This window comes from Anarrhichthys ocellatus, unplaced genomic scaffold (genome assembly GCF_004355925.1).
Source record: "Anarrhichthys ocellatus isolate YVR2014 unplaced genomic scaffold, GSC_Weel_1.0 scaffold59, whole genome shotgun sequence".
Classification (NCBI taxonomy): Eukaryota; Metazoa; Chordata; class Actinopteri; order Perciformes; family Anarhichadidae; genus Anarrhichthys; species Anarrhichthys ocellatus.
This window is the reverse complement of record NW_022280089.1, coordinates 516,568-543,590: the sequence shown is the minus strand read 5'-3', so window position 1 is coordinate 543,590 and position 27,023 is coordinate 516,568. Positions and strand designations below refer to the sequence as shown.

Below are 27,023 nucleotides of genomic sequence, written 5' to 3'. Positions count from 1 at the left end.
TTCAGTCCCCCTCCCTCCACTCCCCCTGCACAGGTGACACTGCACTATTGTGCAGCGTGAGTTGAAAACAGATACTGGGGTGCTGCATCTTTGATGTAGCCTGAGCTCTGCCAGCTCATTATGGAGTTGTGATTCAGAAACACAGCCCAGAGGGCCCGCTGCATCGCATTTCACTTTCCAAGGCCTGCTATGGTTACCGCGACCTCAGACGGAGGGCCACCCTACACCAGCGGGTACTGATAGAGGGGTGTGTGTGTGTGGGGGGGTAGGCTCACCAAAAATAACTTCCTCAACGCTCATATTTGGACAACAATAGCGCACAAGCAACAGAGGAAGGGAGACTAGTGATTCTGTCAAATCAATTATTATACGATAGCCCCAGTTAAATAACACTCTCACATAAAACAAATAATATGCACTCAATACATATAGATACAAGCACTCAAAACACACCACCTGAGCAAAAACATTTTTATGGTTACACGACGGTATGGTCTGGTTTTATGAAATGCACCACTAGTAACATCCTGTTTGCAGGAGCCAAAAAAGCAGATACTGTCTTTGTGGTGAGTGTTCTTCATCGGTGACCTGCAGAATGCAGCTGAGCTTCGTGGGGAAATATATGAGTGCTGGATAATCAAGGGGGTCAGTGCTGGAAGAGCTGGATGCATTATTGATTGATGCATTCACCTAAATATAGCAGATATCTCTTCCTTTTATGTCACCCACACACATTAATAGGGAGAGGAACCTGGTGGATTTGATCAGCCAGACATTAAGGGAGTACTTCTTCTTCTTAACGTCATACATGTTCATGTTAAAAGTTGTCTATAGCAAACAACTTCAAGCTCATCTTTCAAGCCTTTCTAGGGAGAAAGGGGTCCTGGGGTGTCGACAGGTCCGCGGTCTCCTTGTCCTCTGAGCGCATGGGAACAGTGAGCTGGGTGACAGCTCATCTTGCCTTACTGACTCTGACACGTCCACTATCCATCACCACCAGCGATAAGTGATTGCTTGGGGTTATCTTACACGGGGAGTAGCGCCAGCGAAAAAAGGCGAGTTAGCACCTTTAACAGCTTAATATTTCCTGCACCCTGACAGTGGGGTACTATCAGGTGAGGAATGCTCCCTATGACAAGCAGAATGGATGCGAGGGAGAGGCAGAGATGATTAATTCAAGGAAATACATTTAGTCTTAATCACATTGACAAAAAACACTATTCCAAATGTTTAACTACCAAGAATGCTTTTGAGCTGACTAGTTTGGATTGTAGCCTAAACTGTCAGATAGGCAGCTGGAGGTCTGTTGCCTCAAGAAGTTGGGTTCACCATTTGTTCATCTATTACAATCAAGCTAGTCTTGCATAGTCAGACTTCAGACTCTGTATAAGAAGTGGACGTCACCCATTTTGGTTTGTGTACTACAGTTTAGAAGCCTTGAGCTCTGCATTTTGGGCCGTCGACATCTTGCTTTTTTGGAACCAGAAGTGACACAAGAGGGTGGAGCTAAGTACAACCGAACGCTGAACAAGTCATTTGTAGGCGACCAAAATGTTACTTTTATGAACTGAAAACACCCTGTGAAAGGGTTAAAAAGAAAAAAAAAGAAAACACGGACAACTCCCAGACCGGACAACTCCATGGCAGAGACCTGTCAATCACAGTAAGCCCGCCCTGCTTTATGGTCTATCTGACTCTAAATGGACCATAATTTACTAAATGAACATCATGCTGTATTGAAGAAGACTTGAAACTAGAGATTGAGACCATAAACTCATGTTTACAATGTTTACTGAGGTAATACATCAAGAGAGAAGTAGAGTCATTTTCTCATAGACTTCTATACAACCAGAGGAGTCGCTCCCTGCTGGTCAGTAGAGAGAATGCAGGTTTAAAGCACTTCTGCATTGGCTTCACTTTTCCGAACCAGAGGTTGCTGCCTGAGCAAGACCTCACTCCGCAGCGAAGGGTCTGGCTCCACGCTCTGGGTTGTCTGTATTTCTTTAAATCGATCACTATCGTCTTAGGCAGCGCTAAGCCCAGGATGCAGCGGTGGTGCCCTTGCAAAATAGATAGTGGGGAGAATAATACTGCATGAAATACTTGGCCAATGGCCGATTTATAACCTCAGTCTACATCCGGTGAGTCAGACAGTCAAGCTGCAGGCACCGTGCAGTGATTAACAAGAAATATAACCATCACCTAGAAAATGTCTTGCCTTTGAACCCACCTGGTTTCCGCTTTGGTTAAATATGTGAAAAAACATAAATAATAATCATTGGTTTGTGCAACAACAAAAAAAAAAGAATCAGTTGATGGCTTGGGACACACGGCCATTCTCCATCACCAATACATCACAGACAGGAAGAAACTGCAGCTTAAACATTGACAAAGATCCCCTTTCCAGGATGTAATCTCTATGCACAGATAAACCAATAACATACCATTCATCAGTTTCACAGACAGCCAATCGAGGCATGTGTTTGTAGCTCATCTTTAACACTCAGTCACCGAGTAAAGGCAACACCCAATATTCTGAGGGATATACACGGCTCTTTAGCTGCTAAACGCACCACTATGTGAAACAGCTAGTCGCTAACTTTACCTGCCAGCTGTTTGGTCCTGGTCAGGTGGTGTGCAGTGGGTTTTTGAGAGTGTTTTAACTGAAAACAGCTGTGACAGGTTGATGTGAAGCTGCCAAACCAAAACGAGCATAAAGATACTAAAACACCGTGCAGAGTCAGAGGTTCGTCATTTGATTCGCTGTTAAAATATTGAATACAGCGGCTTTAAATTGTTCTGCTAGTGGAAGGATAGGGCTAATTCAACCTTCAATTCACTTATATCTCCTTTAAAGTATACTGCAAATTCCCCCGAGGACTTTAAAAGAGAATACCTTTTCTATTACGGAGAGAAAAAAAAAAACATGATACTTTCAATCATAGTCCTTATCAAATATGCATTTGCATGCAGTATTTTCACTTACATTACCATACTGTGTAATCAAAAAGCTTTGATGATCGTACAGGGTTTGTCAGCGAGGACACCTGAGCCTTGCTGATTGATTCAGGACTTGTGTAATCAAACTGGTCTGGCATAAGTTCCTTTTTGTACAACCAGGGCAAATAAAGATCCTGGGAGGATGTTTCATTACAAATTGAAAAGCTCTTTCTCCCCTTATTATTTACAGCACTTTTTCATTTTTGTGACACAGGAATCAGATTTAATCGTGGTAATCTTTTGGGCTATGTGGTCATTTCTTTTTTATAATTTGTGGCTGCATGTTCGTTGCTTAGTTGTTACTTCTACTCTTGCGTATATTTAGGAAAATTAATTTGTTTTCCCTTGCGGTCTCGTGGATTTTCTCTTTGATTTTGAGCAATAGGGTATAAAACACATCCCTTACTGCACAATAACGTCTGTTCAAGTTACACACACAAATCAAGGCAGTTAGATGGTCTATCTGCTTGCAGTTAAAGTAAAGAAAGGAAAGAGATCCACCCCTTTAATAAGTAACACAGGCTTTGGCTCGCTGCGATGGGCCTATCAATGAACCCCAATGGATCCGAGTGTAAAATGATCCCCCCGGGACACAGACGCACAGTTAGAGAGACGGGTAGATAGAGACCGGGCCAAACCACTAATGAGGCATCCTGTGGAGGCTGCATTCTGAACATGGTTTTATTTACATCCAATATTTCTCACGTTTTACCGCATGCCGCTGGATTGTGTTAACGTCACCTTATGTCACACAGATGAACTCAAAATGGGTGCACCAGAAGCTGATGGGGAATAATATCAGCCTTTTAGAATGAAGACTTTGAAAAGCTCTACGCATATGTGCCCTACATCCTGGTCCGGAAAAGAGAGCATGTGAAGCAGAGCAGGGTTTGTTAAAGAGTTATCTAGTTAACCGCCAAGTCGTTTTTTTCCACAGAGCACCGTGTCTGCAAATGTTTGAACAAGTTACATTAGTCACTGGATTGAATTTTAAATTCACTTACATTTTGACAGAGTGAGGAGTCAGTCAGGAAGGTGTGCACAGCAGATTAAACAGCTGGTTCCACACAGGAACGTTTGAGTCATGGCTTCACTTTTCATGACTGTGTTAATAAAGACATCAGAAGAGTTGGACAACTGTCAACCTCATTTCCCCTGCTTCAGCTACAGTAACCATATCAATGAGTTAGATTGAATGTCTCAATCTATGCAGTGCTGCTGGTTCCCTTAACAACTACATACTGTAGCTTTCTTAAAATGAGTCCTTGCTCCACCCAGGGTTGCTTTCTCATCGCCAAAATTCCCTATGCAAAGGCAGGGGTTCAGAATCCCAGGGCCCTCTACCGATGGAACACTTTTATGTTAAAGGAACACTTCACCCCCGAAATGACCATTGGTATATTAATTACTCATCCAGTGTTGCACTGAATTCTTGAAGAAAACTTTGTTTTCCTCCCCTGCCTCCACGGTAAACGGAGAATAAAAAAAGAAAAAGTCTTGATGAATTTAGGTAAATCCTTAAATCTGTCAAAGTTTAATTTATTAATTTGCTCACTACTTCCCAAACACATGAATCTTCACTGAAACCTTACTATTTAAAACACTTCCTCATGAACACTTGTACAGGCACGCCGAAAAGACTTCAATTATACTGCAGGCTGTGCGAGTGTCTGTTTGATATAGTTTGCTGCCCCCTTTTACTTTAGTTCATCACGACTTTTCTCTCGTTTTATTTACTCTCTGTGGAGACGAGAGAAAAACAAAGTTTCCTTCAAGAATTTAAGGTAACTTGAGAGGAGTAATTAATGTATAAATGATCATTTTGAGGAAGAAGATATCCATTTAATCATCGATGCAGTGGGCATCAATATAAGTGTCTATAAAGTTTAGATCCAGCTTCAAAGACAATTGCAAACCACTTTCAAAGTGCTTTACCGTATCTCTGCTCTGCGTAAGGTCACTTGGCACCTAAATAGACTACACAGGCTCAATCAGTGCCGGCAGTGGGATGAATTGTTTTTTGAGAAGCCCAGACGAAAGATAACCCAAGTTGTCCACAGTCTCGGAAAATTCAACAGTGACAGTATTCAGGATGGTTTCTCTCCTTGAAAGTGTTGCACTGCCATCATTTAAAGATGACATAGAACTAAATAATCAAAAAAAAAGAAGGAAGATAAATCCATCAAAATCATCCTATTCCAAAAAGTCTCATTCTTTTTTTCTTAGCAAAGTAACTCTCTACTTTGACAAAAGCATTGTGGCTTTGGTAGACAGGTCAGTAAGAGGTGAAGTTGTAAACACACTTTGTAGCCGACTAAGTGGCTCATACCCATCATGCAATCTCATTTTTTGGATGCTGCCATAAAACTGCTCATTGATTTGCAACATTGTTAACATTTTCCAAGAGGTGTTAATTCCGCTCTGTGATTGTTATTGAGGTCTCAGTTAGCGATGGTGTTGTATTGGACTGCATTATAGTGAATTGTGTTGGTAATATCCCTCCCCTTTTCATAAATGAACTGGACAAAATAATAGGAACACCTCTCAATATAATGCAGTCTAGGTCGACACTTCAGACTCCAACATCAATAATAGATATACCTACAGTACATCTATAGTTAGATTAATACCTCTTATACCTTGATACTTACTATTAGCTTTTGTATTTCATATATTTTGCACAATATGAAGCATCTCACTCCGCATTGTACTTTTATAATGCAATGACAAAAACAGTTGTTTTTATCCCTGCATATAAACACTGTGGCATAATACTACATCATCTCATGATAAAGATCACCATGCTTCTATATTGAAGTGTGATTTCAGGTTAAGCATGAATAAGGTACTGTGAGGTTTTAAAAGAGGCCCCTTGAGATATCGGGGGTGGTTAGGGAGTTCAAGTCCCGCTTCTTCTCTAATCACTTTGAATCTGAGGTAAATAATCCATTTGACATCTGTCAGCCATTCTCGGCTCTCATTTCTCCTCCTCGAGTAAATCCGGCCTCTGCTTTCAAAAAAAACTTTACACTTCCTTTTTCCTACGGTTTCTTCACGTGTGCGCCTCGGGCCGGGCTCACTGAAAGAGAAGCGGCGGCGAGGCGGACGGAGAGAGAGAGGCCGCATGGGGCCGGAAGGTGAGGCGGACAGGAAAGGGTTCGGTAGACAAACTGCTGACAGCCAGCAGACAGACCTGTGGTTTCCATTACCTGAGACACCCTGCCCCGGCCTCTGGCAGCCCTGTCACCTTAGAAGGAACAGCATTTTCAACTTCAGTTTGAACCTAGACAGGGACACTGGTTACGCAATATTCAGGACAGAGTCAGAAACATCAGAAAAACAGACTCACACCTACTGCTGGCTGTGAGGAGCTGGTTTGACAAAGCTGTCAACTGTACTGTACAAACACTGCTGGTTGCACTTTAAGGCAACTGCACTGTTGCCACAACTTGACCACCGTAAGCAATCACTAATCTTTGAAATTAAGTTACACCCCCACCCACGATGTGACTTATTCAGGAGAAAATCTCTACTTATTACCCAGTCTCAGGTAACATATTGCTCATAACATAATGGTGGAGCGACCTGAACAACAACGGAAAATGACAGACGAGGCCAAGTCAACGTACCACGAATCACTATTTGAGTTTGAAACCTCTTTCTGGGGCCTTTTACTCTTCACTGCAACCGCTTCGAATTCAGGGAAAAATATTTTGACCCACAAAATATGCAGAGGCAGCCGGCGGGCCTGAACTACACAATAGACTAGGGGGTCAGTGAAAACAAAACAGACCCCCACAGGCACTAAATCTCCTCTCCCACTCACACACACACACACACACACACAGAGGCCGATACGTACTAACAGCATGTACACTGCCGTCACCTCGAGCTTTATCAAACGAAGTAATAAAGCCAAAAGAGAAACAAATCTGTGACTGACAGCTGTGAAAGCATGTCTCTGGTCCTCATGGATGTGGTTGGGAGCTTTTGGCCTTCGTAAGTCATTATAGCAGCATACATCAATAACAAAGTGAGGTGCAGTAATCTAATTCGCTCAGGGTAAAAGAGACCCTTCCATAGGTCTTGGCTTCCCTAAAATCACGTGGATGAAAAAGCTTTCAGCAGGAGAGTCGGGTCCGAGAGAAACACAAGGTGTAGCGCATCCCTTTTGTCCTGTGGCACCTGCGGTGGCGTGGCATATCGGTGCCTGTGTACAATGAAGCAGCATTGGTTTACTTGAGCTGTCACATATGCGAGGGGGAAGGGGGGGTGGGGGGGATGGGGGGGTTCTCACATGCAAACGTTTCGCTTTTTTGCTTGAGAAGTGAAAATGAATGATCAATTTTTTAAATAGCTGCTGATTAATTGCAGATGAATCAATCAAGCCACTCATCATTTCAGCTGTGTTTATCTATTAACAGCCAACAAAATGTGCATTATCTTCATTTGTTGTAATATCCAGTCTATTGCTTTTTGTACAGTTATGTGTATTTATCTCAAACACAGTCTGTTTTAGTGTTATTTACCTGTTCCATGGTGCTGAAATGACACAAAGTTCATTGTGATCCACTGTTAAAACTCCACATGTATGAATAAATATAAATGTAAAGGATTTGTTATTAAAAGTAAAAAAACAAAAGAGTGATCACAGTGCATCGAATATAATTGATTAGGAATGGGGGGGGGGGGGGGAAATCGGCTAAACTAAATGATGCTTTTATGTCAGTGAAATGTCAGCTCTGAAGGTCAGCCCATATCAGGGAGGAAAGAACAGTGATCTTTCAAAAATACAATCAATGGGACCTACTAAGTGTCCAGCAGGAGCACAATATAACATCAATACACACTCGAATTGGAAAAGGGGGAATCTGGTTTAAATGTATTCCTTCAAGCGGAAGAGAGTGGCAGAAAATTCTGCTGTTGACAACAAAACAACGTGGAAGTGCGTTGTTAAGTAAGTGGAGGTATCTTCCTGCTGCCGCAGGGTAGAGGACGTTTTACAGCATCAACAAAATGTTGCAAGATGATTAAAAAAATACAGCGTACAGTTGTGATAAGACGTTTTCCAGTTGTGGATGTACAAATGCAAACACATAAGACTAAAATATGGTGACAATTATGGGCCAAACTTGTTTTAACCATGTGGTATTTAAGCTAGCTGAGCCAGTGAATAAAGTAGTCTACGACTACTGTTTAAATATGTTTATAATGCAAAGTATGCTAACAAACTATACTAAAGGAAATAGTTTATAGGTTACAAGGTTTTTATTCGTCATTGTACGACAGGGTTGCACAACAACATTTTGATTGTAGTCCTAATTTGCTACAAATAAAAAAAACGATATTATATATTGAGGGTGGAGGATGAGTTATTGAGTCTCATAGCCACTAAGATTTTCATTCTTAAAGATTAGACAAATCATTGGCTATTTTTTATCTCCTTGTTTTACTGATATTATAACTCTTACAATATGGATTTCTTAGCTGAATCATAACTTTACAATAGATACGAGTCATTGAGATAATAAAAGATAATCCTCAGTTGTGTGTGTGGGTCTGAGCCAAATGTCACTATGTCTTTATTCAAAGACTCAGAGTAATGGTCTAGTAATTTGAATTAAGTCCATGGGTTGTTTACCCCTTTTCTATCAGTGGGCTACGTTATCAATCAAACAATCAAAACTACGGATGGGTCACGAGGGCGTAGCCTTCAACAGTCTCCCAAAAACTGCCGGTTTATCCGCCGCACCTGTTCCCCTATCTTTCCCTTCAGCTTTCGTCTCTTACCTTCTGGTTTTATGGCACAGCTCCACCAGAGCCTGGCATTGCTTCTGGAAGTCTGGAAACACGCGCCCGGTAAAACTATCCCCGTCTTGACACGCCGCTGAACTCACACGAGTGAACTTTCCCGTTAACAGCGCCGTTCGTTAACTAACGCCGGTGATGCTGCAAGCCCACGCCTGTAAGGATGACGTGTTGCCTTCACGGTCCCCTCCGAAGTTCCTGCTTTGGGGGACATCGCAGAGTTGTAAAAAGCGATTTGTTGACGCTGATTTACGTGTTTGTGGTCGGAAGTAATATCATGAATGTGTGTTTTGGCGAAACATTAAAGAAATAGTTACACCCTGTTAGTTTGCAGACCGTATTGGGATTTATTCATACGTGTTTGTAAATAAATATTTAGGTGCGTGTACCCTGCATTAAAGGCTATTCTTTGTTCTTTTATTGTCTGCACGTGAAACACTTTGGTGCTCTTTTTAAAATGTGTTGTATAAATATGTTTTTATTATTATTATCAATCACACAAGATATTTTTTTTGGATTAAATCTTCACTGCACAACATTCACTAATAGCCAATAATCGAGCATACAAAAAGTACAATTACACAGAAACAATGTGTTTTCTACAAAACGTGGTGTTTGTTGTCAAATCTAAGAGCCAATCAGACCACACCGGACCACAGACTGAGTCGGGGGACATTCTAGGAGTACATCCCAAGTATCCCAAGTCTCTTAATTGCATCCCCGTTTCCCTCACTTGGGTCCTTTCCTTGCGTCGTAGTTCTTCCCACCAGGGATGCATGGAGAGACGCAAGGAAACCATGCGAGGAGAGAGGAACGAGGAAATATATTTTATGACAAGTGAGACGTCCTTTTCTCAGTTGCGTCACGTGAAGCGACGTCTGTTTCTGATCACAGCTGGATCAGCTGTCAGTCGGCTTTAACAGCTGAAGAGACTTTTGAGAAGTTTGTGTCTGTTCACATGATAACTGTACTTAATAATAGTAACTAATAACACTCATAACTAATAAAGACACACAGTTATCATCACTGCCAGAGTGTTTTCTCTCTGTAGCCTGTTAGTTTAAAAAGCTGCAGTGAGTATTTCAGTCTGTGCTATTTATATTGTGTTCTGTGTCCTGTTTTAAGCGCAGGACCGAGTTCTACAGGCGGAATGCGTTTGTCTTATTTATGAATTATAAGCGTAACTGAATGAAAATGATAATAAATGATGTAAAAAGTGTTTCGTCTCTCCAGTTCTCTCTGACTTTAATTGTATCCATAATAAAAGCTATTGAAGGAAATAAGAGATCATGAAAAGACAAATCTTTTTAATAAATGAAGAAAGTTTTGTTGTTCAGACCTATAATAATGAACATCTATTTAAACCAGATGGTGAATCAGAAAACGAATCAAATATCAAACTTGAGTTTAGTCTGTGATCTGTCTTCACTCTGGTCTGAAACTCCAGTGATATTTAGATCAGTCCGATCAGCTGCAGCGTCCAATCACATAACTTCCTGTTAGACTGTTCTGGTGCGTCCTCGCTCATGGCTCCTTGGTCCCTCCTAGCGGTGCAAAACAACTTCTGGTTCTAGCGAGGAGCAAGGAGCGAGGAAATGACAAATAAGAGACTTGGGATGTACCCTCGGTGGACAATCTGATAGTTTAATTAAATGGATTTTTCTTTACATGATTTTTTCTTTTTTATGCTTTTAGTTCGGTCTGTCTTATATCCTCTGCGGTTGCCCCCTGGCATATTAGTATTGTGTTTATTTCTTATTGACAATTTGTGAAATTGTACATGTGCAATTGTTCAATAAAAATGTAAATAAAAAAAGCCTCATGAAGGCCAGATATATCCCAAAATGCATTGGGTCAAGTCTGTTAATAAATCAGAGGCTGTGTTGCTGGCTTGGAATGATTGCATCATAACCGTGCTGATCTTAGAGGCCATGCACAAAGAAATAACATGACATTCATCCATTCTGGTACCAGCTACATCTGTGCTGTTTCTTCTTCGTCCTCTTCTTCTTTGAGGTTTTTACAACAGTCAGCATCCACAATTACTGCCACCTTCAGGCTTTTTTCTCCCTCAGGTATCCATTCTTTTTCAAGTGGTTTTTCCAGACCAGTGGTTCTTAAAGGCTAAGTAACCACTTACTCCCTTGAGCACCGTCTCCGCACTCTCTACATTTAACATTGTCCTCTTCCCACCCTATTTGCTGCAGTTGTGTCCTAATTTCGTGTCTTTCCTGTGTAACAAATGTCTCAGCCTCATTGCATAGACCTATTGGATGTTTTACTATGATAAAGAAGTGTACTGTGATGTGTGCAAATGTGTGGAAATCATGATTAGAATATCTTGAGTGTAATACATGTATGGATTATCCTTTGCAAACTTGGATAGTTTGTAAGGCTTGCACTCAAGGCATACTGAGCACTTCATGGAGTATATATAAATATATAGTCTTGATCACTATTGTGTTTTTGTGTGATTTAAATAATTATGTGAGATTCAATTTCCATTTTTGCTTTTCTTTTGTAGTTATGGTGATACAATTATTACTACTACACATTTATGTGACATCACTGTAGCATACATCTTCTGAAAAAGAGATGTGAGTAAAAGGATTGTGCAATACAGTATTGAGGTATACATGCATTATTAACAGGAGACCAGACGGACCAAAAAATAGGAAACATGTCTTCAAACCATCATGCAGTGTCTTAGTGTGGAGTCAGTCTTGCCTGAGATGTAAATCAAGGTGCTGAAGTTGGAATGGTGTTTGTACCTGTTTTATTTTTTAATTTCTTACATTTCTTTTTTCATAAATGTTAGCAAATGACATAAATAATGAATGGAGGGGACACTGTAGAAATGAGAATAACTTAAACACAATTTATTTTTTTTTAAATGTGTATAAAATGTTTAAAAGTGGTAACTATATCTCCTGATTCATGAGTTGTAGGTCACTAAGGACAGGATCGTTCCCACAGTAACATGAATTGTAAATCTTTCATGTATCTAGCAAGTCAAGAACCCATCATTTAATTCTTACAAAACTACCGGAAAACTGAGTGAGAGTGCATAGACAGGGTGTTTACAGTGTACTGCATGTCTGCTTCATGCAGATTAGTCATGTTAGGCCCCTGTTGCTCTGCTATAAACAAAATGTACTGTGAAAAAAACATGTTTAATTTATGGCACAAAACAGTGTTCAGTTAAATAAAAGAACAGCAAAAAGAAATTCCCTTTCCTCCTTTCATTTTTTTTCCAGCAAATGTGTCAATCTGGTCAGTTACATTGAGTGTGATAGCAACTATGTCTGCCTCGCAGCTTTTTGTAGGATTTGACCTAGGCGCTGGTTTTAGTTGGTCTGACCATCACCGAGCTGTCGCTGGACAGCGTGCCGTAGAACCCGTTCAGGAACTGGTTCTTCAGCCGGTGCTGGAAGTGGACATACCTCACCCCTGGTCCATAGCCAGAGAACACGTGTGACACCTGCAGGTCAACAGAGAGACGTGCAATGAAACATCCGGATTCTGGCGCTTGGATACAAGCAGATCACTACTAACTGTCAGGGGACTCAGTAACTCACCTCCTTCCAGTTGTGTGAGTAAGCGCTGCGGTCCTCGGTGGGGTTGGCGGTGTGCTCTGAGATCACTGTGCTTTTGTCTGCACCCAGTAACTTCACGTGCAGCTCGTAGATGAACTTATGCAGCTGACTCTCCTCATACCTGATGGAAGGACAGAAACTTAAAATATACAGTGCACCAAGAAATCATGAAGTAGTATGACACGTTGATGAGTCGACAGATGGCAGCACATTAAATGCTGCCAAACACAAAATAAAATAAGAAGTGAATAACAACTCATTTAACAGGTCTAATTTATTTCTTGTTCACTTCCAAGAAGCTTCCTGGAAATAACTTTAGCATTTGGTATTAATTGAATGGTATATAGAGCCAGTGTTATTTGGTACACATCAAATTGATTAATTCCAGAGGATTATTATTAGTGTAACCTGGAGATTACTTTAAATCACAGCACATGTGTAGCTGAACATGCAGAAGTAGTAAGCCAAGCACACAATTCAATTCAACATATATGAGGAATTAAGAGTCCAATAATAAGTTGATCCATCCATTCCATGATATGTAACCACATGTCCTTTTCAGAATCGTGGGGGTCCGGGAGCCAATCCCAGCTCACACTGGATGAGACGCAGGGTAATACCCTGGACTAGTCAATCCCATGTCCGGCACATAGAGACAGACAATCATTCATGCTCACATCATCACTATACTGACAATTCAGACTCAGCAATGAACCCTAACCTGCATGTGTTTGCACCAGTGGAGGAAGCCGGAGCACCTGGAGAAAAGCCACGCTAACACAGAGAGAACGTGAGGATATGTTCACTTTATTATTAACGTATCATTAATAGGTTTAAATCTTGAAGGAAACTCATATTTCCCTTAGAATTATTACCAAATGACAGGAAGTCATTTCCTAAGAAATTGGTAGGAACTGTATAAATACAGCCTGGATGGATTTGAATAAATTATGAATGAAGTTAAGCTTTGATTGTTTTTTGTAACCTCTAGCAGAGGTGAAATAACACTGGGTTTAAATATTCAAACAAACCAGCAAAAGCAATATATCTACTGGTTTGTACCTCAGAAGAAAGATGTAATTAAAGTCCTATTAGCGTTGTAAATTATTAATTGATTGATTGTTTTAATGTAATATCAACTAGCACTTGCACTTTGATGCTACGCTACGCTAATCTAGTCAACGGTAAGGCAGTTTGTTTATCACAAACAACCCCAAATCACAACACTATTTCCTGCGTATCGTCCACACACGCTTTGCGAGGCAAATGCACAGACTGTGAAACACGTACTGTACACGGTGTCATCTATGTGTGTACTAACCAAGCTGATAAGACCACAGTGATAAGTTATCAACACATGGGTGGGTGAGGTGGTGAGTGATGGGGGTGCTCATTAACCCACCAGTCTTGGACGACTATTTCAGGCTGAAAGTCATCCAGCAGCTCTTCCCACAGTCCCTCTGCCTTCAGGTCCACAACCTGCTCCATGGTGAACCAGCTGAGGACAAGAGAGCAGACACGAGTCAGATTCACTACATGTTAATGATTCAGTATCCTGGCCTTATATCTCTATTGTAGGTGGTATCATATAATCCCTGTTGTGACCAGCTGCATAGTAACACCCACCTGCATTGAGGCAACTGACAGATCACAGCACCTGCCGGGATGCCACTGGAGTCGTAGGGGAGGGTTTCAATGCTCGTGGTCCAGCCGCTGAAGTCGCCTATGAATTGAGAGAAACCTGATCAGAGACTTTGCAGAAATAATTTCCTGTGTTTTGTTTCGCAGCTCAAACATGCAGGACACGCCTGTGCCTCACCATGAGGTTGAAAACGTGGAGGTCCACGTGTTGGCACTTCAGGCAGGTCGGGTTCAGGTGGAGGGACGTCCTTGCTTACACCTGAGAGAAGACAAAGGGACAATTGTAAATGGTACCACGCCTACTGAAGCCACTGTAATTCCACTGTTAATACCTCAAAGCCAATGGATATATCTTTGTGACAGGGTAACAGGGTGTGCCTCTGTGTGACTAAAGTACAGTTTAAGTATCAGTCAGCAGCTCATGAAGCTCACGTCGACATTTTTGGAAACTTCCAGTGTAGTTGTGTTTGACGTCACTGAAGAATCCGACTTTGCAACTTTTTTAACCCAAGCAAACCCAGTCGTCCCGTTGAGTTTGTAAAGAAATGACGGTGTGCAGTCCTATCACCTAGTTCCACTTGTTCCGTTGTATTATATTTTGGTTTAATGTTTAAAATGTTTTCAAAAACTCAATCAACTTGCGTTTGCATTGAAGATATAGCCATTATAGAAAGTTATTATGATAAGTGATGCAAATTCTCTGTATAAGTCAGATTTAATTCATGCTTTTCTGTATGACATATAACTATGGTTGGCACTTTGCATATCCCTATTTAATGGATATGTTGTAGTTTGGGTTAGGTATTGATATTGATAATATCGCAGACAGACAGTTGGCTGATGTTCCCCTTTAGTGTGGCTATCCAAGCACGGTGAGAGTGAGGCTACAATGTAGGAGACCCCACAGAAGAAATACCAAACCGAAAGAGCAGCAATGACGACAGAAACGTCCTCAGGAGCGCAGTCCTGCATTTAGCATCTCCACACCATTAGTCAGGCTGCACAAAGCTGCTACGTTTGCGCCTTATTGGCTCAATTGTTACTGGAGAGGAACAGCAGCCTGGTGCTGACTAACAGATGAGTAATGCATCTTGAAAGTCTTAGAAAACAACAACCCTAAAACCACTTCAAGATTAATTAAGGAATCAAAAAAACTTTGAAACACTTTAAAACTTTGAAAAACCAAGTAGCACGCGCACTAACATCTGTAGACCGTTATGTAACTTTGATCCCTCCTCTGGATCAGTACTGTAAAAAAAAAGATCCTGATCAGTAAGTAGGCTATAGCAGAACAGCACAACAGTGCATGAGTCGTGTTTCTAACGGTGTTCTTGTTATCGTACCGTGAGGTGACGGGTTCTTCAACATATTTCTCCCCAGCGGTTTGACGTCATAGACGGACTTCCAGTCCAGGGTGTCGGGCATCGGTGCGCCCTGCAGGCTCCACTCATCCTCACATCTCTTCTTCCACTCAGACATGGTGCGACACTAACGCTGTGGAATCTCGCTCTTTCACGAGTTTTTCAGGAAGTCTGAGAGGGTTTTTATTACAGTCTGTAGTTCATACGCCACACCCCATGATACAATGGAAGTAAGGCAGCGCAATGCACGCTGCTGCCTGGCCTCTTAAAGCCACAGTGTTTAATAGTGTCATGGGATATAAAAGATCAATGACACTGAAGTGAAAAGAAGTGATTATGGAGCCCCAAAACTGACAGTAAAAGGTTAGACATCGAGAATACATGATGTCAGTTGTTAAATAATAATGAATATATAAAAAAGCTTTATACTTGTAGCACCCTATAGCACTATTCTGCTAACCAACATGTACAAAACTCTATTTTACACTTCTGTTTATTTTTGAATAACTCATTTAATTTATACTGAACCACAGAGAGAAAAAGTAGACGCCTCTACCAAGGCCACCATTTACTAATTCATGCACATGAGTTATGATGCATGGCCTCAAATTAAGTAAATTGTTCACACGTTTTGATTCATTCGTGGGCAAGAATTAAATAACTAAGTCAACTTTGGTAGTGCAAGGCAAGTCACTGATTCCACCTGCTTAAAGGTGACGGCTGGAATATACATAATCATAATCCCAAACCAGAAATATGAAAATAAATGTATTAGTTGGCAAATTACTCTTTCGTAAATATGTTTCAATTTCGGTGTAATTAATCAATTGTAAGTAACCACTGAAATAATTTCCAAGTATTTCCATTGCAGAATCCACAGAATACACCTTTGAATTATGAGTCATACAGTAAGTAGCCATGAGTCATAGTGGCAGCCTGTCTGCTAGTTTACCAATATATGCTCTCTCCATGGTAACATGACTGACACTGCCCTGACCTTTGCACTGCATATAGGGTGTACTGTGCGTTTATTAACCAGAGAAGAGTTTAAGTGCACTGATATGGAGCACAATGCAAGGTTTGTGTATTTAAATGTAAAATGTGAACTGTGAAACATTTGACTTGTACAGACTCAACCTGTTTGGCTATGTATTCTGTACTGTGTGCTCTCTCTTCAGCAGGTTATCTGTGAACAAGGTACAGACATAAAGAAGATCTGGCCCTTTGCTGCAGAGTATTAATAATGAGAGGAGCAGGGTATTTCCAGTTTATTAAAATAAAATGAAATAAAATGAAATAAAATAAAATAGAATAAAATGAAATGAAATGAAATGAAATGAAATAAAATAAAATAATTTCCTGACCATTAGAAAGGTTAAAGTCCAAGGTAGAATACAGATAGTAAATAATTGATACTAAACCTATATGGATGTGTAGTGAGCTTTGCTTAAAGGAGAATTAATTAATTGTATGCATTATTAAAATCATGTTATTAGCTGAAACTGAGCCAAACCTTTCCAGTGTACAGTGCATATATGGTATCTTGCCAGGGAGTTACACATGTTTGTGATCTGCATTGATGTGATTGTTGACTTGGAGATGAGATGTCTAACCACATCTGAAGCAGCCTTTTAGAGCGGAAAAGATGACAGTGAGGTGCCGGGTCAACTTACACTGCAAATACTTTACAAATGTCTCCACCTTGTGGATTCTAGCAGTATGTTTGACAGTACAGTCAACAGTAAACTCAATTTCAAACTGCTTACATTACAGTAAGTACAGTAAGCAGTACAGATGTATTGTCTGAAGTTTTGGGAGCAGAATAGGAGAATTGCATTTTCTAGAAGTAGTGCTAATGATTTCAGTTTTTTCAGCATAGAAGCTTTTGTTGCACAACTGTGTCGGGACAAATTAATAATTGTTGCACTTTTTGGGTTATATCCATATGGTTGAATGCACTTATTGTAATGCTTTGGATAATAGCATCAGCTAAATAAATGTGATGTAATGTTAAGTATGCAACATGTCTAAAAGTTATATATAGTATAATTCTAAGTGTTGGTGTTTCGACCCTGCAACAACATTGAACAATATCCAGTGCTGCCTGTCAAAGAATGATGTTTCTGTTTTGTGTACATTTAAAATAAATGTATCTGCCACAGCTAATAAATGACTGAAACACACCTGGGCTGACCTTCGACCTTTTCACAATTCTTTAAATTGTTGAAATATGTTTAATAAAATACCATTGTAATTAAAGTGTGTGCATGTAAATCTGTGTTGCTAATAGGTTTTTCTTTTTCTTCTAAGTTAATCCTGAAGCACATTTGAGGGCTCAGAATAGAACAGTGGATTCTGTATCTGCTTTAACCACTGGGAAGGTTCAAGGTTATTCTTTTTTCTCTTGATACGATACACGATGGCACCATGAAATGCAGCTGTAGCCCCCTCCACACTACAAATAAAGTATATCAGATATTCTCAGATTTTTTAAATTAGAATATAATTTAACAATAAAATAGAACAAAGTGTATAAAAGGTAGCACAAAAGAAAGAAGTAAAAGCATAGAACATAATCACACTCATTTACAACGGAGACGTACCAGATGGATGTTATACAAGTTGAAAACAGCACATACTGCTTGTGTTTTTTTATGTCATGGAGGACCCGGAGCCAGTCGTGTTTAAGGTTGTAAGAGGGCCAGAGAAAAGCAACAGGGGGCAGCAGACCCTTGATCTGAAGAGTGTACTGCTGCAGGGCAACCAGTCGGCTCCAAAATCATACATACTCTCAAAGTACAAAACAATGGGGGTGTAATACATTTAAATGCATTGCCAAAGCTTTGTAGTTAAAGTGTTTAATCTTTTGAGGACATAGGCTGTGCTGCAAAAGTAGGACAGCATACTGTGAGATTATGTAACAGACATTCAGTAATACGATCAGCTGCCAATTGTAAGACATGTGTTACCAGCCTATATGGAGAGGTGTTTAAAGCGGCAATCCTAAAGATTCCAGTCCCGGCTATTTTAGAATTTTTATTTGATGGAAAAGAAAGGAAATGTACATTCTGTACACAAGACATCTATTGCACTTCTATTACACTTCTGTCCATCCTGATAAGATCTGTCTCTCACAAGTCCCCCAACTTTATGGAGCTGCAAATCGCTAGAATATCCCTTTAAATGGGAGGACATATGAAAAGCGCCAATAGACAACCGGATTATCCCTTAAATGAAACCATCCAGTCAATACAGAATCACTCAAATGAACACATTTGAACGCATCCTTGTGTAACACAAGCTGAGGACAAGCATATGAAGGTGAAACTTACACACTATATATATGTGTCCCCAGGGTTGTGGCACTGAGCCAGGTGTACATGCATGTTACATTGCACAGTGAAGCATGTGCAATGATACGGGGTCACATAGTGTACTGCAAGCCTCTGGAATGCCAGCCCTTTATTCATTCAGATGCACTGATACACGTTTGATACGCTAAAATAAACATTCTCCCACTAGAGCATGTTGTGTTCACGTGTTTGGGTCCAGTTAATCCAATTGAAAGGGCCGTGACCTATTTACTGAGCAGCAGCACCTGCATGACTCACTTGTTAATACTGTGGTGAAGGACAAAAGACAAATCCCTAATCTCACTTTACCTACTGTTTTCTTTATAGAATATAGTTTACCAGTGTTTTTAGTCTGATAAAAAAATGGCGTGAAAATTAGACAATCATTCAACATCTGTGTATAACAACAGTATACAATTTTGTTTAATTTTTGTGTTTTTGCTCACTCGAAGCAAACCTAATTTGTTGCCGCACAACATCACTGCACTGCCCACCTTGGTGCAGCTTAATTTCACAATATTTTTTGCAAGGTTTAGTACTGACTCGCTGAAATTGAATCTGGGTCCTGGGTGGGCGGTGGCTCCTGTGTGACAGGGTGCAGATGGACCAGCGAGCCTGGTACAATTATAGCCTCCCCCTGACCACACGTGACATTGGTGGCTTGAATTTCAAGGGCGCAACCACCAACACTCACAACGGGTCTGCAACAAGTAAAACACTGCAGGCGTGCAACTGAAAGTTCAGCTTGCATAATATCCAATTCAGCCTATTTGTAAATCTGCATAATCATCATTTACACTGACTATAACAAAAAAAACGTCAGCCGTCAGCCAGCTATTTTTAGGCCTCAGGCCGTCTAAAGATAAAGTGTATTCTTATATTTGAAAACGCGTATTTATCTTGAAAATGAAACAAATATATCCCCTTAAATTTTATGTTGTTGATCTGCATCTCCAGGCTCCTTCTCCACAGACAGGTGTTGAATTTGATGTGGGAGAGAAGCTTTAAATATAGTCTGCCATAAAGGTGTTATTTATAGAGGCTCGCTATGTCATTGTGTGTGGTTGCTAAGCACATATTGCTACTCTTCCAGTCAGGTGTCATTCAAATGGTTTCATAATGAAAGAACTGCGGACAAGTATCACTAATCGTGGCAGAGATATTGAAATTATACATTTTCCCCACTTCGGACCAAAGTGACATAACATAACTTAACACTTAAGAGTGGGTCACGCAGCTGGCGCTTGACACTGTGCTATTCTGACGCAGGTCAGTGCAGTTGGTGTAGATTCCTCTCCAAGGGTCAAGCTGTGTATGTAGCGTCCTGCAAGGCTACTACATAATGCTCTCTTCCTCTGACATACACTGTGGGATGAGAAGACAGAAATTGTTGAAATTCAACATTCTAAGGTTTCAGGAAATACATTGGGCCTCATTCAGCAACATTATCCTAAAGTTCTCATTCTTTCTCTTAATTTTTCTGAGAAATAATAGGAGAGGTCAACACTAGATGCACCAAACGTATGCTGTTCACCACGTAAAATGTTCTCTTTCCTAAGAGAAGAGCAAAAATAAGAAAACATTGATGAATCCCATAAATCAATGGGTACAACAAAATAATAGAAAACTGTGGATACGTACAAAAATCTGTCATATCGGTTCCTGCATGAGGCCCAATGAGCGTAGTCACCACATAATTCCTCACAACAATCCCCAAAACTATTTATTACCCAATTTAGAATACTCTACGTCCCATATTTATTCTTAAATAAAAGCACAGTGTACCTGCCCTGTTGGAAATTGTTCAAACGTAATGAGGGTGCATCTCAAAAGCCAGATGGAGATTTCAGCATCTTGTGAAACTTGAGAAACTTCCTGGCCTGCATGAGCAGAAGGCACATCATCATGTCACTGCCCTGTTGCATAACTGTTCTAGACTGACATTATTCAATTGCTCTGGATGAAATTTCAGCCAGCAGCGAGCCACTCTGTCTGGTGTCATATTTGCAGGTGATACTACTTCCTTGTAGGGATTAAAAGTTAGCCAAACCTATTTCAAGTCTTACTTACATATATACCAGAAATGGTATACATGCAAAAACCCAGGCATCCCCACTATGCTGCAATTGTATGCACAAGACCAAACCATGTTGCATGCAATGGAGTAGAACATAAAACGGCAGAAGGGCTGAAGTATGTGGCAGGGTTGGGTTGGATATTTGGGAGGGAGGGGGCAGTGTTCTACGAGCTGGTTGTACAGACAGGGGTAGGGGTGGTAATGATACTTAGGACTGGAAGGAGCAGGTGTCAGCCAGTAAGCTGCCAGGCAGATATGGCTGGGACATCCCACAGACACAGTTGCTTGCTGGGATGCCCCCCCTTCTTGAACAGGGTCTGCAACAACACTCCTATGGATTCCCATTTGATTTGCTACCACACCGTTAGTTTTTCCACCAGTGGCGTCATCGCCAACTTTCTCTCCAGTGTAGATAGATTTGGATTTGATGAGTAACTTTTTGCTTTGGGTGCAGGCCAACTAGCGTGGTGTTCCTGAAAAAGCTGGGGGTGGCGTAGCTTGTCTGGAGAATTTATTCCCTGAGAACTAAACCTGGATCAAAGAGCAGCCATGTTAGAAAGCAGGAGCATTTTGTTTAGATTTTGATCACAGATTGCCATTAAACTAGACAAAAACAACAGCAAAAGTCCTGACAATACTGCAAGTTCCATGAAATAAATGAAGAACTTTCAATTCTTCTGGATAAAACTGTATTAAAGCAATGCGTGAAGCAGCTGCGGAGCAGATACATTGGTAAAATAGTGTGAGGCATTGTCAAAGAAGGGAGCTAATGAAGCTAATGTCAAAGATGGCATCATCTTTCATCCTCAACATTCCATCCAACGTCAGCCTGATAATTGCCATATCAATTAGAGCCGGAATGGGTCTTGGATGTTTTAACGTAGTTTCCTCTACAGGTCTGTGGGGGTCAACAAAACTGTACGGGGGAACACAGCAACAATACCTGCACAATCTAATGCTATCCAATACAATAGCCTTGTTTTCATTTTTGTTTAGTCTGTTAAAAAACGTATATTTAAATGACAGTAGTGATGTTATATTTCAAAATCGAATTTGAAGGTCATTACTTTTCCTTGACCTCGATGGAAGACGTCATGAGGTCAAGGAAAGATGTAAAGGAGAAGATGATTTCATAAGGAAAACACAACCACCGTGCTCAGAGCATAAAGCTTGTGTGTCGGCGGTGCTGCCGCAAGGAATTGTGGGACAGTATTATCTCCTGTCCTTCGGTAAAGAGTGGTCCAGTGTACCCGATTCTAAATCAGCATTGAAGCACTTTACCTTAGCATTTAAAGGATTCGACTAGCTCTTATCATGGCTGCCATTTAGATACTTCTGGGTCATTTCACTCTGTTAGGAACCTCCCTAAGCAAAAAAGACTGCTTGACCACAGTCCGCTTTCAGAAGAAACCAAGCAGAGTGGAGGCCGTAAGAAAGATCTTCTGGGCTTGGAGGCCGTTTAAGATGGTATGCTCAGTCCCTCTTTGTCCGATTAGTCTACTTTGTATACGTCAGTCTTCACTGATCCATGCACCCTCGATATCACATAACCTTGATTTATTTATCTCAGTAGCTCACTTAAACAACTTCCTCCTTTTTGTTTGAGCCTTGAGCCTGTTCATGACACAATTCACCCCAACAAGCTGCTGCTGTGGAATATAGTGTGTTCATACTTCCATAGTGCAAAACTGACCATTCTGCCCTCAGAGGGCCATTACTCATCAACAAGGAGGTATCCATCGACTGTTAATATTTAGGATTAACATACTCAGCATTCCTCCTGACCAGATATCAGTCAGAGACAACTCGGACTCCCACCTGCTGGATAAAATGTGTCTTTGGGCAGCATTTCTACATGGCAGCCATTTGATGAGAAGCACTCCAACTCTTTCTAACCTTCACGCCTCACACCAGGACCCCTGATCTCTTCAGTGGCAAACATCAACCCCCCCCCACACACACACACATCCCTCCTCCTCCCCTCTCAGATACTCGTCTGGTGCTATGTATGGTCCAAGGGTGGGTGAGGGGGGAGAGGTTGGGGGAGGAAGGTGAGGGGGTTGAGGGTACAGCTGCACTAGGCCACTCGTCTTGGATGACTGAGATGTAAATGCGTCCCTTTCATAAACTGTTCTGGTATCAGTACAGAGGATCTGGCCAATGAGGGCGCAGCAGGCACTAAAATGGACAAGCCAATGGCTGAGTATCGGCCGGGTATATAAACAGGGAGCAAAGACCTCCAGATTCGGGTGCCCCTATTTTGGCTGTGTTGAACAGGATCTGATCCCAAGGACTGTTACCTCTGTTCTTTTCTGCTGTGAAGGTAAAGAAATATCACAGACATTAGTTTTGTGGAGTTAAAGAAGGAGGGGAAGATATTGGGAGGCATGTGCGGATTCAGAGAACCATTCAAACATTTAAGAAAAAACAACTCTTTTTGGCTGTTTGTTCTTTTTGCCTGTGATGAAGGGTTTGATAACTTAAAGACTGATGAAATCATTCCGGGATGTTTGAATCCATATGATGCATTCTGGGTAAAAAAAAAAAACAGAGACCTAGTGGGTATCAGAGGTCATTGAATTTTGTAAGACTATTTCATTGTTATGAAATTAAAAAAGGCAAGAAAATGTTTCAGCCCAGCGGTAGCTGCATTAACTTGTATCACTAGAAATATTTACGCTCTCCGCAAATGGTTTTTTCATTTGGATGCTGATATATGTGGACATGTGCTTCACAGTGTGACACATGTAGACTGCCTGAACGCCCTGGATATCCAGTAATTGATTTTAGCTCTTTTTAAGATGACTTTTTGGGCTTTAACTTAACAAGACAATTACTCTTAGCAAAGTGATAACTGCATCTAAAATGTCACTTTCCTAAACCAATTTGGCTCATTACCAACACTTGGATTGCATTTCATGTGATGTCACAAGTGCGTCATTGTATGTGTCAGTCTTTTATTACTCATGTGATCAGCATTTCAAGGGAAGATGAAACTAATTACTGTACAAAAGTGTATAGACAATTAGAAGTAAACAGATCTTGCTGGAGCAGTGGACTGAGGGGAAGCATCAGCAGCTGGTCGGCCTTATGTCAGGAGTTCGGCATAGCGACAGCTTCAAGTGATGCCCTAAGGGTTTGAACCTGCAGGGTTTAGCTGTGATACACGTGTGATACAAAAAAAGTGAAGAGTGTTTTCAAACGGGACATGTTAGTGAAACACGACCAGCAAAGACTTCTAGGTGTCAAGGTGTGAATTGTAGAACTGGGGTTGTGCTTGTGCCAAGAGAATTACAATACTTCTTATATATGCTGGGGACATTTTTTAAGATACAGTATACGATCAGATGTGCTGATGCTAAAAATACCCAGGCAACATATGCTCCTCCCCCAACTCTATTTCAACTGGACATTCAAGCCGCTGAGAATCGAGTGACACTTGTTACCAGGATTCCTCTGCCGACACCAGTTATTGTCTGCAGCTGTCTCCCAGAAATTGCAACTAAAAGATGTTTTTTTGTGCAGAGTAGTATCCGATTAGGACAAATTGTTTCTTGATTAACCAGAGCCTCTGTTCAAGTTTGCTCATCCTGTGCCTCCCTCTCTTTGCAGTGTTAGAAAGCAATCATGCCTTTCGGAAACACCCACAACAACTTCAAACTCAACTACAAAGTTGAGGATGAGTTCCCCGACCTGGCCAAGCACAACAACCATATGGCCAAGGTCCTCACCATGGAGCTGTATGGCAAGATTAGGGACAGGCAGACACCCAGCGGCTACACCCTGGATGACGTCATCCAGACTGGTATCGACAACCCTGGTGAGACCCAAGAGACACGTCAATGTAGACCAAATCATCTAGACGCATAGCTCTACTGACTGAAATAAAACTTCATGTTACATTTCTTGGTAAAACCTGTGAATAATGACTAACTGTACAACAGCTCTCATCTTCCCTCCCATCATCTAATGGCTGCTTTTCCCATTCGCTCCCTGCCTTCAGGTCACCCCTTCATCATGACTGTTGGCTGTGTCGCTGGTGATGAGGAATCCTACGAGGTCTTCAAGGAGCTGTTGGACCCCGTCATCTCCGACCGTCATAATGGATACAAGCCCACTGACAAGCACAAGACCGACCTGAACTTCGAGAACCTGAAGGTGCAGTACTCCAGTTAGTTAAAGAGCAGGAAGCTGTTTGTTTCATTGAGTAAAGACTCTTAGGAACAGAAACCAAGCACTACACTGGATTAGTAAATTGATCTGAAAAAAATAGGAACTAACCACATGATGAATCCCAGGTGCCCTACATTTGTATACTTGTGTTTCGCTGTGTAATTGAGAATTCGTCATTAGGGTGGTGACGACCTGGACCCCAACTACGTTCTGTCTAGCCGCGTTCGTACTGGCCGCAGCATCAAGGGATTCACCCTGCCCCCCCACAACAGCCGTGGAGAGCGCAGAGCCATTGAGAAGCTGTCTGTTGAGGGTAAGTTATTAATAGTTTGAGTCCATAAGTTTTACAAAGGAATGGGCAATAAGCAAGGCCTTCCCCAAACAATCGGCTGTGCACAAGATTGTATCACTTTAGGATAAGAGGTCGAATCTACAGTGAACCGATAAGGAAACAGTCTTGTTCTGCTTGTCCATTTAGTGCAGAATCAGTAAAATGTTAAATGGCAGAAGACACTCTACAAAGCTTATCATTTCTCGTTGAGATCTATCGCAGTAGTAAAGTAGTACGTTCAGTCTCCTAATTGTATATGTGTCTCTCCAGCTCTGACCAGCCTGGATGGCGAGTTCAAGGGAAAGTACTACCCCCTAAAGTCCATGACTGACGCAGAGCAGGAGCAGCTGATCAATGATCACTTCCTGTTTGACAAGCCTGTCTCTCCCCTGCTGACCTGTGCCGGCATGGCCCGTGACTGGCCCGATGGCAGAGGCATCATGTGAGTACCACCAATCACTGTCAGCGGGCCAGCTGTGGAAACACCTTTCAAAACTCATCATGTGACGGCGTCACCTGTGTGTTTAATGCTGTATGCTGATCCTTTGCATCCATCTCCGTCCAGGCACAACGACAACAAGACCTTCCTGGTCTGGGTGAACGAGGAGGACCACCTGCGTGTCATCTCAATGCAGCAGGGCGGCAACATGAGGGAGGTCTTCAAACGTTTCTGCGTTGGCCTGCAGAAGGTACACATAAATAAAACAAGTTCAAAAATCAAGATTAAAAAGAAGTGTAGATCACTGCTGGATGCAACTCTGACTCTTCTTTTTTTTCTTCTCCCCAGATTGAGGAGATCTTCAAGAAGCACAACCACGGCTTCATGTGGAATGAGCATCTTGGCTACATCCTGACCTGCCCCTCCAACCTGGGTACCGGCCTGCGTGGTGGTGTTCACGTCAAGCTGCCCAAGCTGAGCACACACGCCAAGTTTGATGAGATCCTCACCAGGCTGCGTCTGCAGAAGCGTGGAACAGGTACTAATTTATCCACCCTTTAGCTTGTACCCCTGGCAGGTCCGTTAAGATCTCTACTGAGATTCTACAGCACTCTAAACTCAAAAGGTGTGATGTGTAATCCGAACATCATCCCTTGACCTTTCTTCCTCCTTAGGTGGTGTGGACACTGCCTCCGTGGGAGGTGTGTTCGACATCTCCAATGCCGACCGTCTGGGCTCCTCTGAGGTGGCACAGGTCCAGCTGGTGGTTGACGGTGTCAAGCTCATGGTCGAGATGGAGAAGAAGTTGGAGAAGGGAGAGGCCATCGACAGCATGATCCCCGCACAGAAGTAAAGCGGAACAATCGTGTGTTTATCTCCAGACCATTCATGTGCAATCGAGCCAGCTGACGGGGGTGCAGAGGAAACAGGCGCTCACAAAGAGACTCTTGACTCTGCTCACCTCTTTTTCCTTTCTTCTTTCGCTCTTTTTTTCACGTTCTCCTGTGTTGGTTGGTAACATCCTGGGATCAGCCTCCACTGAGCCGGGCTCGCCTGGCATCACCTACTTTTTGTTATAAAAAGTAATGATTATTGAAGCTATTCATATTGCTCAATAAAAAATGGTACCCCATGAAACAACGAAATTAATCATTATGATCTTTTGTGACACAGCATGAGAAATAACAATTCACAAAGTGTTGTCTTCACCAATCAATACTCACCTTGTCAGATGATCCGAAGCC

General features: G+C 41.6%; 2 protein-coding genes across 2 annotated transcripts; one reads left to right on the top strand and one right to left on the bottom strand.

The window, feature by feature from the left end:
- Positions 1-11,671: 11,671 nt before the first annotated feature.
- Positions 11,672-22,834, bottom strand: nccrp1 (P1, F-box associated domain containing). Its single transcript, XM_031871557.1, has 6 exons — positions 15,389-22,834; positions 14,224-14,304; positions 14,031-14,127; positions 13,807-13,902; positions 12,387-12,525; positions 11,672-12,289 (listed from the first exon to the last, which is right to left on the bottom strand). Exons 1-6 carry the CDS (start codon positions 15,522-15,524, stop codon positions 12,143-12,145), a joined length of 696 nt encoding a protein of 231 aa, XP_031727417.1. The 5' UTR covers positions 15,525-22,834; the 3' UTR covers positions 11,672-12,142.
- A 227-nt stretch (positions 22,835-23,061) lies between these two features.
- Positions 23,062-26,919, top strand: ckma (creatine kinase, muscle a). The gene is made up of 8 exons (XM_031871556.1): positions 23,062-23,159; positions 24,449-24,656; positions 24,840-24,994; positions 25,190-25,322; positions 25,611-25,782; positions 25,906-26,029; positions 26,128-26,317; positions 26,454-26,919. The coding sequence occupies exons 2-8, from the start codon at positions 24,464-24,466 to the stop codon at positions 26,630-26,632; spliced, it is 1,146 nt and encodes a 381-aa protein (XP_031727416.1). The 5' UTR covers positions 23,062-23,159; positions 24,449-24,463; the 3' UTR covers positions 26,633-26,919.
- The last annotated feature ends 104 nt before the right edge of the window (positions 26,920-27,023 follow it).